This window comes from Sceloporus occidentalis, unplaced genomic scaffold (assembly GCF_023333645.1).
Source record: "Sceloporus occidentalis isolate IW3139 unplaced genomic scaffold, rSceOcc1.0.p SCAF_9, whole genome shotgun sequence".
NCBI classification, from domain to species: domain Eukaryota; kingdom Metazoa; phylum Chordata; class Lepidosauria; order Squamata; family Phrynosomatidae; genus Sceloporus; species Sceloporus occidentalis.
Genome location: NW_028316989.1, coordinates 31,858,027 through 31,874,868, shown reverse-complemented (window position 1 = coordinate 31,874,868; position 16,842 = coordinate 31,858,027). Strand labels below are relative to the sequence as shown.

Sequence of the window (16,842 nt, the reverse complement as noted above, 5' to 3'; positions counted from 1 at the left end):
ACAGTGTGTGTTCACACTGAAGGACGGAAGGATGGATGGATGGATGGATGAGTAGAGGGAGGTCAGTGCTTCCAGCATAGATTATACTCTTGTGTTTCACCAGGGGATGGTTTCTATTTTTATGAGAGTTAAAGTACAGTATTAACATTGACCCATGGATAAGTCGACTCAGATTTTTTGGGGTCAAATTTAGATTAAAATTTCTAGACTTACATATTAGTGTAGTCTTAAATATCTTTCAACATCTAGTTTTCAACTATGTCAACTTTCACACTTAGAAGTTTATCTGATCACTCATAAGTAGTGCTGCTTAATTTTCCAAGCTGCTCCTAGGATGCTGTTAACCTAATTGTGGAAAGGTTGAGAATGAGTGGTAGCAGAAGATGAGCAAGTCTTCTTATCCGACATAGAAGGCTGCTTTTTAACAGGTAAAACTATCCGTCTTTAGCCAATTTTGTTCTGCCGGTCAGAGCAGTGTTTCTCCAGCACATCTCCCACTATCTCAACCTTTTAAACTAACAGTTTATGGATTGATCTTTGGATCTCCTGAGTACAAAGCATGTGCTCTGCCACTGGGTTGCAGCAATGTGGGCTTTCTGATACAAGTAGAACTGGAAATTTTTCCGGAATAACTTCTGGTTATCTGATTTAGCACATTTGGTTGAAATATGTATATATGTATGAATGTGAATATGTATATATTCCAACGTATAAAAGCCTTATGTGGAGATTATTTTATTGGAATATTTGTAACGTAAAGCGAATAGCATATATTGCCCTGATACTTAACTAAAAAAGCAACTACACCTGAAATACAGTTGGCCCTCCTTAATATACACGGATTTTTTTTTATCTACGGATTCAAGCATCCACGGCTTGAACATATTCAAAAAAAGGTATACATTTCAAATAGCAAAGCTTGATTTTGCCATTTTATATAAGAGACACTATTTGCTATGCCATTGCATTTAATGGGACTTGAGCATCCATGGATTTTTTTTTATCCACAAGGGCCCACTTGTAACACTATTTTTAAGTTCACATACCTAAAATGAACCGTATATGATATGTCTTATATCAAGTTTAACTTTCTTTTCCTGAAGTATAACTAATATCTTCAACTTCCATTGGAGGGAAAAGTGATTAAAGACAACTAGCTGAACATTTTATTTCACTAAAGACTGTATGTGAATCTGTGGGCACTGGCAATTTGGTATATTTTGCCTTGGTTACTTCTGCTTATGACTGAGAAGCAAAAGATTTTATGAAATAGAAACCAACTTAGCAGTGTGTTCATTTGTTAGTCTGTTCCTCTAAGGCTTGTCAGAGCTTACCTCCTTAGAAGAATAAGTAGAACTTCATATTCTGTATGTTACGTGATTGATGGCAGGCCCAGACAACTATGGAAATATATGCGTCTATATATTTATGCAGAAACAGACGAACATGGGCAATTATTGTGTAGTTGCTATCATTGTATAAGTATATACTATCACTGTCTTTCAAAGCTGTGGCCCGTTTAAGGAAAAACCTTAAGGAGATGCCATGCGTCTCATTTAACCAATCCTTAACTAGCGATTTACCGAGATTGAGGAGCTGTTGCAGTTTGGCCTTTTAAAAATATTCAATCAATTTAAATGTTTATTTGTTTAAAGGGTTTCCGAATTGCTCTTCAGGTAGAAACCTGCCCATTACAGTTCGCATGTTGAAATGTAACAGCAGTGAATCACATAAAAGTAGTCTAAACAGAAGAAAACCATGAGATGAGAATGGATCCAAATTGAATTGAATCCACAGACTGAATCCAAAGTCCAAGACTTGGACTTGTCGTTGGCTTAGTTGAATGCAACTTGACATTTGCATTCAGAAACCATGTGTAAATGCTACTTGTGAAATCCTTCTCATATTAGGTTTTTGATGGTGCTGTGATAATCCTATCCTTGGCTCCTATGGTGGCGTCTACAGTGGCAAATGGACCAAGCAGTCCATGGGATGCTATCAGTCTTATTATCACACTGAGAATTTGGAGAGTCAAGAGGATTATTGATGGTAAGTCTTCATGAACTTTTAGCAACATTAAAAAAAAATCTGTTTAAGTATTTTCTAAAACATGTCTGTGTTTTCAAGTAGAAAGTGATGGGTTTGCTGGGTAATTCTCACTGGAAGGATGATCCAGTTACTGTACAAGTGTTTTTATGGCAGCAGTTTTGCACCAAATGACAGTTTCATAATAGCCATGGTAGTGGAAGGGGCTGTATGGAAATGCCTCATTTAGACCGCAAGAAACTTTGGAAATAAAAATATCAGTGAGATGATCTTGACCTGGGAAAACAGAGACAGTGGTTCAGTGGTAGAGCACCTGTTTTGCATACAAATATCTGCCATTTCCTATTAAAATAGAGTGCACAAAATAATACAAGATATATATATCAAATAAAAATCAGGTTGAAACTGGAAATCTGTTTATTAAATATGGTAGAAGGTAAAGAGGGAAGGGAAAGCGTGAAAGCAATATTGTACTGGTTGACAACAGCAAGAATGACATTTGCAAAACACTGGAAAGAACCAGAAATCCCCAGTGTTGATGAATGGCTTTTAAAAGCCCTAGATGTTATTGAAATTGATAAAATAACAATGTTGATAAGAGATGAGTTCGTCAAAGAAGAACAGATATGGGATCCATTATTAAAGTATTGTAAAAAGAGATGGTCTAACAACTGATTATAAAATGACTACAAAATGAATGATTGATGTATTTTATATATACAGTTGGATAATACGTTTCTTACAAATGAAGAAGACTAGGATATAGAAATGTGCATAGCCTAAAAATAAGAATAAAATATGTATATAGAACAGTGAGATGGTGATGGAAATAGAAAAAGAAAGAGGGATATATAAGTAAATGATGTAAAGGAAGTTACAACTATATGAGTTAATAATGTAAGGGGGAGGGAAGGGAAGGTAAAGAGAGTAATGAGAGAATACAAGGAAAAAGTTGTATTTTAATGTATGTATTAATAAAGATTGTTTTAAAAATAGGGTTCACAACTTTGGAGAGACTGGGGCCAGTTTCACATCCAGACCATTTGTCCATCTTACGCTGAAACACACCATTGGCTAATAATATCCAAAATACCAGAAAGTCTATGTGTGGTTTTTAAACAAAAAAAAGCAGATTTCCACTTTTTAATGCCATGAGATAACTATTCATGGGTAAACTGAATTTCCAGATGGCTGATTCTCCCCTTTTTTTCCCTGTAAAATTTTGATGGAGAGGGCTTTGGTACCCAGCAAAGTGGGGTGGCCGACTGATCTCATGTGGCTTAACCCTACATTAAGGGAAGTTTAGGTAGCAAGTGATGTGAAAAATCTATGTTGTAGATTGTGGAAAGCCACTGCGTCAACCTGGGCTTACAACTCCCATCACCTCCAACTAGCTTAGTCAATACTCAGGGATGATGAAGACTGTAGTCTATATATCTCCAAGTTGTTGGGTTGGGGAAATCTATTGGACAGAAGTGTCATCTAGTTTGTTTTGCTCTCCCTGTGTTCCTAAATAAACCAGAACTGATACACTGGGATATTTTTTTAATAGGTAGAGAAGAATCTCCCCTATTTAAAGTAATTGCTTTTATAAACCAATTTTGAAATGTAATAAGTTTCCTGATTCACCATTGAGGGTCTAGTCTTTTGACTGGCGAAGAGAATCCCTCCCAATCGTTCAACATGCCTAAATTGAAGAGGGTTAGGAGTAGAGAAAAAATTATATAATCCAATTTCTAGTTGTATCAAATGTTTTCTGTCATTCATGCTAGCCAAATGAAATACCATGCACTAGGCCAAAGCTTGGAAAAGTTACCTTTTTAGACCATAGTTTGCTGAATTTCCCAGGTACCTTGGCCATTGGCTATGCTAGTTGAGGGATTCTGGAGATTATAGTCCAGAAAACCCAGCTTTTCCAAACATCTTCAGATCTGATGTGAAGGCAAAGGCTTTCACGGCCGACATCAATAGTTTTTTTGTGGGTTTTTCGGGCTATGTGGCCATGTTCTGGAAGAGTTTATTCCTGACATTTCTGTGGTTGGCATCTCCAGAGCATCTGTGGCTGACATCTTTAGCAAAATGCTGGTGAAATGTCAGGAATAAACTCTTCCAGAACATGGCCGCATAGCCTGAAAAACCCACAAAAAACTAGTCTTTGGATCTAGTTCATGTGATATGAGGAATGTGTTTAAGAAACCTAGCTGCTATTACTTCTTAGTTGCATTTGCTGCTAAGTATAAAAGATCCTTTGCCCAGTAACCTCCAGTACTTCTTCACTATGGTTTTTAGCATACGTATTACCAGTTAAAGTGGAAATGGAGATGGTGATTCAGCAGTATGAAAAGGCAAAAGTCATTCAGGATGAGCAACTAGAAAGATTAACCCAGATCTGCCAAGAACAAGGGGTAAGTCTCTCTTTCTGTCTCTGTCTCTCCGGTTTACATGTGTGTGCCACCTTTCCAATATTCTTAGAGAAACTTACATTTCAAACATAGCAGCAACTCAATAAATAAACCAGATTATCATCAATAAAATAATAGCCACATTTTAACAGATTTGCCATATTAATTTCAGCAGTGAAAACCAGTAACATGGGGTGAAATTGAATAGAATTTGCACAGTTGATTCAGTAGATCTGTTTTAGATAGGGCCAACATTTGAATGTTTTATTTTTAAATGAATTGGTAGCATCAGGGTTAAACATAATACCAGTGAATTTGGATAACTGGGATGGACAATGTATTGGTCTAAAATCAACATTGTGTTAGAACCAGACCTAAGTAATGCTCAAAGTTAGACTCCATGAAAATTAATGGGGCGAGTTAGTAATCTCTAACAGGGACCATCAATTTCAGCAAGTCTGTTTTAAGCATTAATAAGTTGGGAACCAGCCCAGTGCGATTGCCTTTTTAGCAGTGAGTATCCCTAGAGATACACAAGAATGCTCAAATTAACATTTTTCAGCGTATTTATTTTTCTTTTTAAAAAATCTAAATATTGTAAATTTATTGTGTTGTGCTGTCATATTTTAAAATGCTTAGAAATGTTTCCATAAAATAATTTCCAAGTGAAGCTCTGAATTTGTTTGTACATTACATCCAAACCACATTAAGGGCCTGAACAGGCGGGCCAAAATAAAGCTGCTTCGGGTCACTTTGGAGGTATGCTGTGTAAATGATGCATGTGTCTTAAGAGGGTAGAAGCTGCACCAAAGCTGTGCTTTAGTCCTTAGCACTAGAGCATGGCTTTGGTGCGCTTCCGGCCTCTTAGGATGCATGCATCATTTAAACAGCATATTTCCAAAGTGACTTGAAGCAGCTTTATTTTGACCTGTCTGTTCAGGCCCAAAGTATACTTTATTGATTCTGACCCACTCTCTTGAATATTTCAGTTCAGCCGCTTTTGACTTTGCAATATACTGTTTGTCTCTTTGCTCCCAGTCATATCCAGTTAGACCAGAAACTAAACAAAGTCTGACTGGAAAAATGAGGGGACATTAAACTACTTCTAGGTAGCTAATCCTAGCAGGCTAGCCAATACATGACCTGGAAAAGTCCGAACGAGAGCAGATGTTGACTTATTCAGAGCTTGAAAACATTTCTTTTGTGAACTACATCTCCCAGAATCCCCCGTCGGCATGCTGGCTGGGAGTTCTGGGAGATATAGTTAAAATATTTTCTGGATCTCTGGATCTAGTTATAGCTTAGTTGTGCCTTCAAGTATAAAAACAGGCTACTAGAAAAAAAATTCCCAGTAATATTAATATGACATAATTTTAATTTCATTAAACATAGTAATAAGGTAAGCATGCTAGATCACAACTCTGTCAATTGTGAGCAATTAGAAAATGGTCCATTTCTAAATTTTGGATCTAGGAAAAGCTTAGTTGGGCCTTCAGGTATAAAAGCAGGCTATGAGTAAAACATTTCCAGTAATATTAACATGATATAATTGTAGTTTATTAAACATGGTGATAATGTAAACATGCTAGATCCCAACTCTATCAATTGTGAGCCACAAAAATGGTCCAATTCTAAATGTGAGGGGCCAGCTGCATCTTTCCCTTAACTGCAACAAATCCCTTCCAACAAAATGGTACTAGCATTTCAAAATACAAATCAAATTTGTTTCAGTAAAGGCAGTAACATTTCGCAACTAGTCAGCAGTTTCATGGCAATGGAAATTGTCTTTTTGTGTGTGTCTTACTCAAAGGGTATGTAAGGTAAGACTTTTTTTCTTTTTGCAGAAACAAAAATCAGCATTTCGTTTCTGCCAATTTCTCTTATGAGCACAACTTGTTCTTGGTTTATCATTTATATAGTATGGGGCAGAGGCCAGATTTCCCCCCACGGTGACATTTTTTGCCTGAAAATGAGCCAAGAAAGTTCCCAGAAATAACTGGAAGTCTGTTTTTGTTTTATCTCTTTGAAATTTGGAGGCCAGTTTTTGGGTTGGTTGGAGGGGTGGGGATGGTTTAATTCCTCTTTTACTTAGAAAACTACTTTCTTTGTCTCTGGCTGTTCTGGGATCTTTTTCATCTGAAATTTGATTTTACATTGGTATTAAGGAAGGATTGCGTATTAAAGAGGGATTGGGTATTGAGAACTGGAGTGGTGACGTAGTTTGAGTGTAGGACTATGACTCTGGAGAGCAAGATTCAAATCCCGGCTCAGCCATGGAAACCCACCTGGGCAAGCCACACTCTCTCAGTCTCAGAGGATGGCAATGGCAAACCCCTTCTGAAGAAACTTGTCAAGAAAACTTCATTCTAGGTTTGCCTTAGGGTTCCCATAAACTGGAAGTGACTTGAAGGCACACAACAACAACTTAAGGGGGGACTGCATGTGACCCGCAACATACACTTTTCCCAGCCCTAATATAGTGCCATCGGTGTGCACAGCAAAGGTTCCCTGCAACTGGGAGTTTAATATCCAAAATGCAAGATATAATATTTGATTGAGGGATGGGAAGATAAATGGAGGAGAAAATATGGCTGAGAAAGACTTGTCTGTAATCCTGGAGAACTATTGCCAATAATGAATGAGATAGAATGTCAGTGATTCCCAAACCTTGACCCTCCAGGTGTTTTGGACTTCAACTCCCAGAAGCCCCAGCTAGCTCAGCCAACAGTCAGGAATTCTGGGAGCTGAAGTCCAAAACATCTGGAGGACCAAAGTTTGGGAGCCACTGAGATAAACCAATGGTGGGTTTGACACAACTTCTTGGGTGGTTTGGAGAAAAGCTCAGCATCTAACTGTGATCTCTCTTGAAAGTGAGGCTGAACAATAGCTGAGACAGGTCAAATTATAAAGAGTTTTAAACGATAGGAGAGATATATAGAAGAGTAATGGTATTTTGAGTTTTCTTTCCTTTTCACCGCTCCAGGCAACGTTGAGGTTGTTGGGGTTTTTTAAAAATCAAACTGTAACACAAGACATTGAGAAATCCTCCTTCCCTTTCAAAATGATAGGTAATTTGTGGAACAGCTTCTTATTTTAATGGCTGTGCTGTTTTTGTTGCTGCAGTGTGCCATCCCCTCTTCTTTCCATTTTGCAAGAACTTTTATTCCTCGCAAACAGTCATTTTAGTCGTTGGAAGGCAGCCGAGATCATCCTCTGTGTTATTCAAGCCCATAAATCATTTCTTTGCCGTTGTCTCCTGTTGTTGTTTCCAAATTATAGTTACCAAGAAGCAGTCCCACCTCATGGAAGCAAATTCTGGCAGAGATCTCAGCGGCAGATGAACATTTGGGCAAGATGTTCCATCCAGAGAAACCTAATAGAACGGAGCCAAACGATTTCCCTTTGTGTTGCTGTGCAGGAGGCATCTCCTTTAAAATTTTCATTGATCTCTCTCACTTAGTCCAATCATCTCCTATTTGGACCATAAAAGACAACTATCTGACTTACTGAGAGCTCCGTCCCTATATCTATATATATTGTAAAACACCAGCCAAGATGTGGCAGCCCTTTTTTTATTGCTAGCCAGGTGTTCCTTAGAGTCCCATACAGGCCCTGGTCCTTTTACAGTTACTTACAAATAATTATTTAAGGCCGTCCACCAGCTATTTAGGGACTGCGGGAGAAATTGTAGCTCACTTTCAGTTCCTTGCTTCCCCCTCCTTCCAGATATGCATGAAAACTTTGCTTTATTTTGCATTTGTGCACAGAATACACACATTGCACATTGTGGAATATGCATGGGTTTATTTTCCACCGCATCCCTTTGTGTGTAATGGGACCATTTAGTCATTTTTTGCTGTGTTACCTCACCTGGAGTTACTAGACAGCAGATAAGCATATACTTGTCAGTTAGATCAGTGACTGCTTAATATCTCTCTAATCTAATTTTCTACAAAAATGTGTTTAAAATAGCTTATAAAATATGTAAAAACAAAATAATAATAATAATAATAATAATAATAATAATAATAATAATAATAATAATAATGGTTAACCACTTAAAAACCACTGTTACATTTTTGGCCAGGATCCTTTTAGGCCAAATTAGAGTAGATCCATTGAATCTGTTGTTGAATGAGTCAACACACAGGTAAATCCAACTGATTCAGTGGGTCAACTCTGGATGTGGCTGGCAATAGGACTTATGTCCTAGAATGCAATCTGGTTTTTATACCAATAGAATAAAGGAATACATTGCTTCAAGTCTACTCCAATTTATGGTGACTGTGTTATAGAGTTTTTGGGGGGTTTGGAGATAGATTTAATTTGAGGAAATTTGTCATTTCCCTCCTCTTAGGTTGAGAGTGTGTAACTTGCCCAAGGTCACCCACTGGGTCTCCAGGACTAAGTAGATGTTCAGACTCTGGAGTTTTAATCCAGCATTCAAACCACAAGGCCATGCCAATTTGTAAACCCTGCCACTATTCTACAGATCACTCATAGATCCTGATCTCCCTTCTGCCCCTATTTTAGTAAATGTTCAGTTGAAAAGCAAAGACTAACTTAGCTGCATTTTTGCTGATTGATCATAAGATGGCAGCAAAACTCCTTACAGTACTTCATTTTTCTCTGTTAACCTGAAGTCTAGTTCACTATTTTACCCTGCTTGTAGTTTCAGAAATGCCAGCTTTTCTTGTTGCTGAAGACTTCTTTTCTAGATCGTTGTACCAACTCCCATCAGCCCTGCCTAGCTCCCCGATAGCTGTTTTACACACAGAGTATCATCAAATGCAATAATGCATTTAAAGTTGTGTCCAGTTTGTCACTTGGGCTGCAACCCTAAAGAATATGTTCAGGAGTAGCCTACAGTTTACAGCCATAATTTAGAAGCTACCTTTAAGTCATGCCATGTATTGGCTTTACTGTGAATATAGCTGTTTCTATACTGTAACAGATAGACAGCAGTTGCAAAAAGCAGCTGACAGCACTGCCTTGGTTCAAGGTAGAACCTGGATTCCAGAGGGGGATTACTATAAAAAGTTGAATTAATCAAATTTTTGAAACAGGTGTTCATAAAAAGTATGAAATGTTTTGACTTCCACCTTCCTTGTTGACATCTGCTGGAATGGGAGAGATGCATGCATGCTAAATCTATCAGCCGATTGATCTATTGATCGATCTGTCGATCTGCTATGCCTCAGGAATGTTCTTAAAGACTTGCAGTAGTGTGCTGAAATCCACCTGCTGCAACGTGGTGAGCAGATATGCATAAACTTGATGCCACACATAGCTAACCTGCACCTGCTTTCCTTCCAATGTGGTTGCTGGCTCTTTGATACACCTGGACCAACTTTGATACACCTGGACCAAAAAATGTTGGTGTCTGAGGTGACAAATCCAAGTGGAGGACATGTCTGGTTGCTAGTGTCATCTGTGAATGTCCCATTATAGCAATATAAAGGAGACTTGCACTGGGAAGCTTTCCAATGAAGTGTGCATCATAGCTCAGATTTCTCTCTCCTCCTCCCCAAAATACCTGACTGCCTTTTAAATGCAGAATTCGGTCCAAGAAACATCAGGAGACAGCTGTCTCCTTTTGCCTTGTATCAAGTCTTTTATGCAAGTTGTATGATAAGTAGATGATGTAGTGGCCAGGATTTCAGGTGGCGAGACCCCAGTTCAAATCCCCCAGCAGCCTATAACATACAAGGCACTTTGAGACAAATTTATTTGCTGGGTCACTGTGACGTCAAGGAGGGAAGTTTGCAGGAAGAATGTGAAAAAAATCGAACCATGCAGTCTTGTACTTTTCTATCTAGAAACAAGTTCCACTATGTTCAATGGCACTTACTTCCATTAGACGCCTATCTAAAAGGGCCTCATTCCCAAATCCATATACCTATTAATGCAAGATTGGGGTCATTCATGCTGAAGAGATGGTAGGCTAAAGAAAACTCTGTGTCCCATCAGCCCCATTACACTATGAATATCTGTCTGTTTTCTCTCATTTCTATCTTCCTCAGTTCTGGGGGCTTGGGTTCAATCAGAATATTTTAATACTATAACTGATAATTTAAAGTTAAATACAAGTCCTGGGAGACTTTTGTCAGGCTTGGTTTGGAATGCATGCACTCAGCAGACTTTTCCAAATCTCAGATTGGCTAAGCATTATTCCAGTTATATTCTCTATTGTTAACCTATGGATTGTGTACCCGTACTCAACTTTTCTATTTACATAGAATTGTAAACTAGGACCATTCCAGTTGATAAGAGTCTGCTCTTTTATATCCAAAAGACTTTGGTGTGTAGATGATACTTCTTGCATTTCATGGGCCTTTTGCACCAGTGTTTACAATCCTTCAGTCTCTGCCTGTACATATTGCAAATGCATTGCACACAGCTCTAGATACATATCTGCACACTATGGGTAGTACTTCAGGCATCTGATGAAATAGGCTGTAGTCCACAAAAGCTTAATATTCTTCAGTGTTGCACATTGCCAGTTGCTGCTTTTGTCACAGTGAAGCCTAATATTTTGGCCTTTCCACTTGGCAACAGAGTCTCTCTTGTGCACAAACATCAAGCGTAAATACATTAAGGTTGGAAATTTGTATTGAACAGATTGATGTACCAGCTGTCGCCCAAATGTTGGAAGCACAGACACTGCCTCTTCTATGCCTTTCTTAAAAACACTGAGCGTTAATAGTTCAATAAGTGGTTTTCCCTCCATTAGCAATACCTTTCTGTATCCTTGCTCATTTTTGTCTTTTACTCATTTCTTCCCTTCTCTCTCCCTCCTTTTGGCCTCAGTTTGAAATTAGGCAGCTCAGGGCTCACTTAGCTCAGCAAGATCTGGATCTCGCGGCCGAGAGAGAAGCTGCTCTGCAAGTCCCTCACATGCTGAACAAACAGACAAGTAACCGATACAAGGTTGTGGCCGCTGGGGGCGATTCGGACGATGAAGCTACCGAGAACATCATGGAATTGCGACCGCCGCGGGGTAAGTTGGAGACCCAGCTGTTTAACCTTTTCATTTTTGAATTGCTGCTCAGCAGTCTCCTTTTCCATGGAACTTGTGCAAAATGCTCCTGGGAGAACTTTGTCAGTGTGACGCTGCCAGGGGAACTCCCAGCGGCAGTCATTTTCCAACTGAACATTGGAGAACGGAGCAGTGCGTTCCAGACAACCTGTCCTATGTGCTCTAATCTGGCTGACTGAGATGTGATGGAAAACATCATCAGTTTTTAAGTAAAGATTCATCTGACACTTTGTTTGGTTTCTGTTGATGCAGTGCCGGGTATTATTTGCTCTTTAGGCCACAGAATGTTTTGGATCCTTGTATTGTCCTAGCCATGTTGATTTAGATATGTGTCTCACAAACCCAGGGGTGGGAAATTCATGGCTTTCCAGGTGTTATATTTGCATGCCGTAGCAAAAATTAGGTTGGGAGTTGTAGTCACGCATCTGGAGGGCTGTACATTTCCCACCTCTATTATAAACAATGGTCAGGAACCTATGGAATTAATGTCTGGTGAGAGCCAGCATGATGTAGTAGTTTGAGCGTTTGACTAGGTCACTAGGACAAGGAGAGGCAGGGTTCGAATCCTGACTCAGCCATTAAACCTACTGGGTTGCCTTGGGCAAGTTACACTGTCTCCGTCTCAGAGGAGAGGGAATGGCAAACCTCTCTGGAGAAGCTTGCCAAGGAAATCCTATGATAGGTTCGCTTTAGCTTCACCATATGTTGGAAATGACTTGGATGCACACAACAACAACAACAACATTAAAGGAAGTGTCCCATTAAGTAAAAGGATCTGCTTTCTGGTTTAGAGCATCCAGCCAGTCACATAGGTGCACTTTCTCTTATGGCTGCTTGGCCTGTATCTCCATTACATGCCGGATATACAGTACTCAACTATAAGTTGATCTCATGTATAAGTCAAGGGCTTATATACAATGGATTTTAATACGATTCATGGATAAATCGGGGATAAAACTTAGGGGCATGTAACAAAGGATGTAAAGGACGAAGTTTACTATCTTATACAAAAATGATCCCAGGATGAACTACCTAAGCTCTTACCTTTTGCCACTCTACTCAGAGAAGGAGAAGAGTTAAAATACACTACTTACATTGACCCCTGAATAAGTCGACCCAGCTTTTGGGGGTCAATTTTTTTACAATTTGATTTAGACTTATACATGAGTATTTACAGTATACCATGAGCTCGTGAACGCCCCTTAGTTATAACCCACATTGAACATTCATATCAGATAATAAAGGAGCCCCCAAGAAAAATGATAAAGTTCGGTACAAGCCTATGGTTGATTCAAAAACTTTCATTTTTTATTTATTTATAGGAATGGGGAGTGCTTTTGAAGTTAGAAACATCGCTGCATTTCCATGACTGAGCAAATGGCATGTGCCAAACTTTTAAAAATTGACCATGATCTAGTCAAGATTAAATACATGTAGCTCCCATGGTTTCCAGTCGTGAAGGTTTCAAACACAGGCTTAGCTCTCTTGCAAACTCAGTAGTACTTTTTCCAGTCTGTCTGTCAGGTGCTTTGGCTGGATTTGTGCGGTGCGGATTTTCAGATTGGATTAACTTTTGCTGATATTGGAACAAAGGCAATGTGCTACAGTCAGTCTTAGTATGTGTGTAAATGTTTCCCAAAATTTGGTAGTGTGTATTAATATCCAGAAAACCTCCTAGAAAGTGGTTATTTGTGTTGAATTTTGTGCAGTAAGCATTTTGGCTTCACTTTTTTTTATTTGCTGCATCCTAAATTGACAAAAGCTTGCTGTAATCTTTGGGAGCATCTTAGCATATTGTTGTTCTGTTTATCATCAGCAGCGTCTTGTAAACATTTCTTGCATGTAACCTCCACAGCCAAGGGATTTTGTTGTGTTGTACAATAAAATCCCTTTTACGCTGGCATGCCACTTTCCAAACTGGGTTTGCGTAAAGCCTCCTTAATCCATTTACCCCCTTTTTAATGAGATTTCTTAGTGCTTTTCTCATGAGGTTCTGTTATAATTTATGCATATGTTCCTTGAGGGTTACATTAGGGATGGACAAAAGTGGTGCGCACATCTAAGTAACGTTGCTGGAATTATTGCGCATTTGAGAGTCGGCCTTAAACTTTTATATTTTCTAGACCTGTATGTTTCCAGGTTGCCACAAGCAGATAGTGGTGGGTTGTTGAGGGGGTTTTTTTTCCCCCAATCTCTTTGCAGAGGCTTGGTCATGCATAAAACATAACAGGTCTGCAAGCCAAATAAATCATTCCTGAATGTCTGTACATTGCATTAGTACCCTTAAGTGTCCTTAGGATTCACAGCCTGCTTGTAAGTAAGTCTGACTTAAATCAGTACGACTTCATTTCCAAGTATGTAGGTGGTAGAGGTGAAAAGCTAAAATGCACCCTACAACTATTCAGAAAAAAGGGTTTTTTTAAACCCTCATCTACATTTGCCTTTTCTTACAGTATTCCCATAGGTGTACCAGATGGGCATTGTACAATATTGGTCCAAAACACACTGCAGAAATAATCCAGTTTGAGACTGCTTACACTGCCCTGGCTTAATGCTAAGTAATTCTGAGAACTGTAGTTTTGTGAGACATTTAGCCTTCTCTTTCAGAGAACTCTGGTGCCATCATAAACTGCAATTCCCGGGATTACCTAGCACTGAGCCAGAGCAGTTAAAGTGGTCTCAAACTGGATTATTTCTGCAGTGTGTCTTGGACCAGCCATCTGAAGAGTTGTGAACATTGTTTGAGCTACTTGTCATGTACAAGTCTTTTTTTTTTAATTTAAAAAGAATTGGAGCAAAAATTCCCCCAACAAATCCATTCCTTTTTCCAGTTGGAGTACTTTTCTTTTTTTCTCCAAGCCAATTCAAGGTATTTTGGCGAAAATGTCCCGTAACATTGAGAAGATGCTGACAATTGGCCTCATTTCAGGGGCCTGAATGCCTTTGAGTATTACTTACTTTAAAAAACCCTATGAAATACATGGGTCACCATAAGCCGACGGGTGACTTGAAAGCATACATAATTTGTTCCTAAGCCCTCAAAAATTAACTTGTTGCATTTAACATTTCAAGAATAGAATATGGAAGAACAGATCAAAATAACCAGTCTAGCAGTCTTTGATTTCAGACATATCTTGTGAAACAAAATTGTCTTCTATATCTGTTTTTAAAATGGACAACAAGAGAGCTAAGCACACCTCTTTGTGGGGAACCCGTTCCATGATCTGCTTCTCACCAGCCAAACATCTGGCCTTTAGTGGGAGAAAGATGAGAAAGATTGCAGAAGACAGAGTAAAGTTCTCAAAGTTAGAGGCCTAAATCCAACTGCTAGTCCTGAATGAGAGCAGAGCTATTGAACAACTGCTGAATAAATCCATATTTTTGTAAATCCCATTCATTCTACTTTAGTTGAGACTAGTAGTTGGCTTTAGGCTAGAGATTACTAAATGATATTGACCCCAACTTTAAGGAGAGTCTAGTAGTCACCTGAGGCTTACCATGGTTAAATCACCAGCAAAACGCTCCAGAAGCGCAAAGTTGTGATAGCCAGTCATGCTTCTGAAGCATCAGTGTAGCGTCCCCTCTCCTCTCCCATTGACAAAGCATTCACAGAGCAGCCATTTCTTCAATAACGAGAACTTCCATTTTGAATAAATGGCTACTCCGCAAACACTTTTCTGACGGGAGAGGCGAAAGGACCCTTCAGAAGCATGACCGGCTATCACACCTTTGCACTTCTGGAGCATTTTTCTGGCTATTTAACCATAGTAAGCCTTGGTGTGTTAATCGCCATATACACAGTAGTCCACAACAGTTCATATTGTGCTATCCTTAAGTGCATGCTCATTTATATGAGTCTTTGTGCACCTTCCAGAGCATCAATAGTTTAGAATTGAACTTGGCATGGGATGGAGGTAGTCTGGAACGCTGCTCTTGATCTGTATAACTCGCTGCCAGGAATCTTAGTGTTAGTCTCATTAAATCTGTAGGGAGATTATCGCACGACTCTTTTTGCCCAATCTGGGCATAGGCTTAAATGGGTAAAAATGGATCTTATCGCTTGCCTCTGTGCCCAACTTAGCCGCATCGTGGATCCAGACTCCTGGTGTACTTTTCAAAGAATGATACTTTCCCGTTGTTCGAAAAGTATGCCAGGGTTCCAGGTTGGGTACGCGATGCAGCCGATTTGGGCACGGAGGCATGCGATAAGATCCGTTTAAAACCATACCAAAAAAGAGGTGTGCAATAATCTCCTAGGATTTACTTGTGTGTTCATTCACTATTTGACAATGCAGTGGGTCAGATCTAGTTTGGTCTAAGCAGTAAGAGTCAGGCATTAATAAAGGTCATGCCAAAGCCACACTCCATTCCTAAGCACTGGAGTGCAGCTTTGGCGCAGCTTCCGGATTCTTAGGATGCATGCATCATTTAAACAGCATACCTCCAAAGAGACCCGAAGCAGCTTTATTTTGGCAGTCTGTAACAGGCCTATATGTCCATAACATAGTGCTGTTGACTGTCCTGCTTTCAAGAGCTATATCCCTTCGCTTAAACCTTTTGTATGTCAGAAACTGTCTGACATGGAGCCATCAACTGCCTCTGGGCCCTGATGTTAGCAGCCTCTGGGAGCTACAAAACATTATATCTGCGCCTGGAGAGGCAAAAGTATAAAACAAGCCAGGTTATGAGTTTCTGTGCCAAATCTGACTCCAAGTCCCTGGAAAACCTTCCAGGTTTGGAGACCCTCAGTTCTGCTTTGAACAATGGGCTTTTAGTGAACTGAACTACCTAATTCATGAGAAATGGGATACTCCCTCTCAAGGCAATTATATTTTCCCGACTCATAAGGAACAATGGAAACATTCAGCATCGGCTACTTGACCATGAAAGGTTGCAAAATTCCAAGAGAAATATTAGATTTCTACTGATTTCTCTCCCCACAGCTCCTTCGTATGATATTTTTATGGAGCAATCCATAAGTTAAAGCTCCGCAGGGAATCGCTCAGCTTTGCACTGTTGCGTTTACATGGGACTTTTGTGCTTTAATGGAAGTCCTCAGAGTTTTAGCATCATGTGGTGCATGCTGCAAACAATAGCAACACAATACATACTTAACTAAAACAGTATAGCATACACTGGTAACACTGATAACATATTTGCATTTGGTTTTTTTTTAATCTTTACCAACTTTTTCACCTCTTCTTTGTCAGTAAAAGTAAAAGGCAATAGTAGGGTAATATTTTTTATTAGGGCCCTCGAGGAATGATGAATGGTTTGCGGTCTGTTGTCACTTTTGCACATGTTCTTTCCCTAATTTCATTCTGCTTTATAGCAGTATTGATGTGCACATTTTTA

General features: G+C 39.3%; 1 protein-coding gene across 4 annotated transcripts in view; it reads left to right on the top strand.

Annotated features, from left to right (window-relative positions):
* TMEM266 (transmembrane protein 266) overlaps positions 1-16,842 on the top strand; it is a 101,881-nt gene that overhangs the window by 72,967 nt on the left and 12,072 nt on the right. For all 4 annotated transcript variants that reach the window (XM_089538542.1, XM_089538546.1, XM_089538545.1 and 1 more), the window contains 3 exons: positions 1,911-2,049; positions 4,336-4,451; positions 11,259-11,448. In XM_089538542.1, coding sequence (XP_089394668.1) covers positions 1,911-2,049; positions 4,336-4,451; positions 11,259-11,448 — 445 coding nt within the window. The remainder of the gene's footprint in view (positions 1-1,910; positions 2,050-4,335; positions 4,452-11,258; positions 11,449-16,842) is intronic.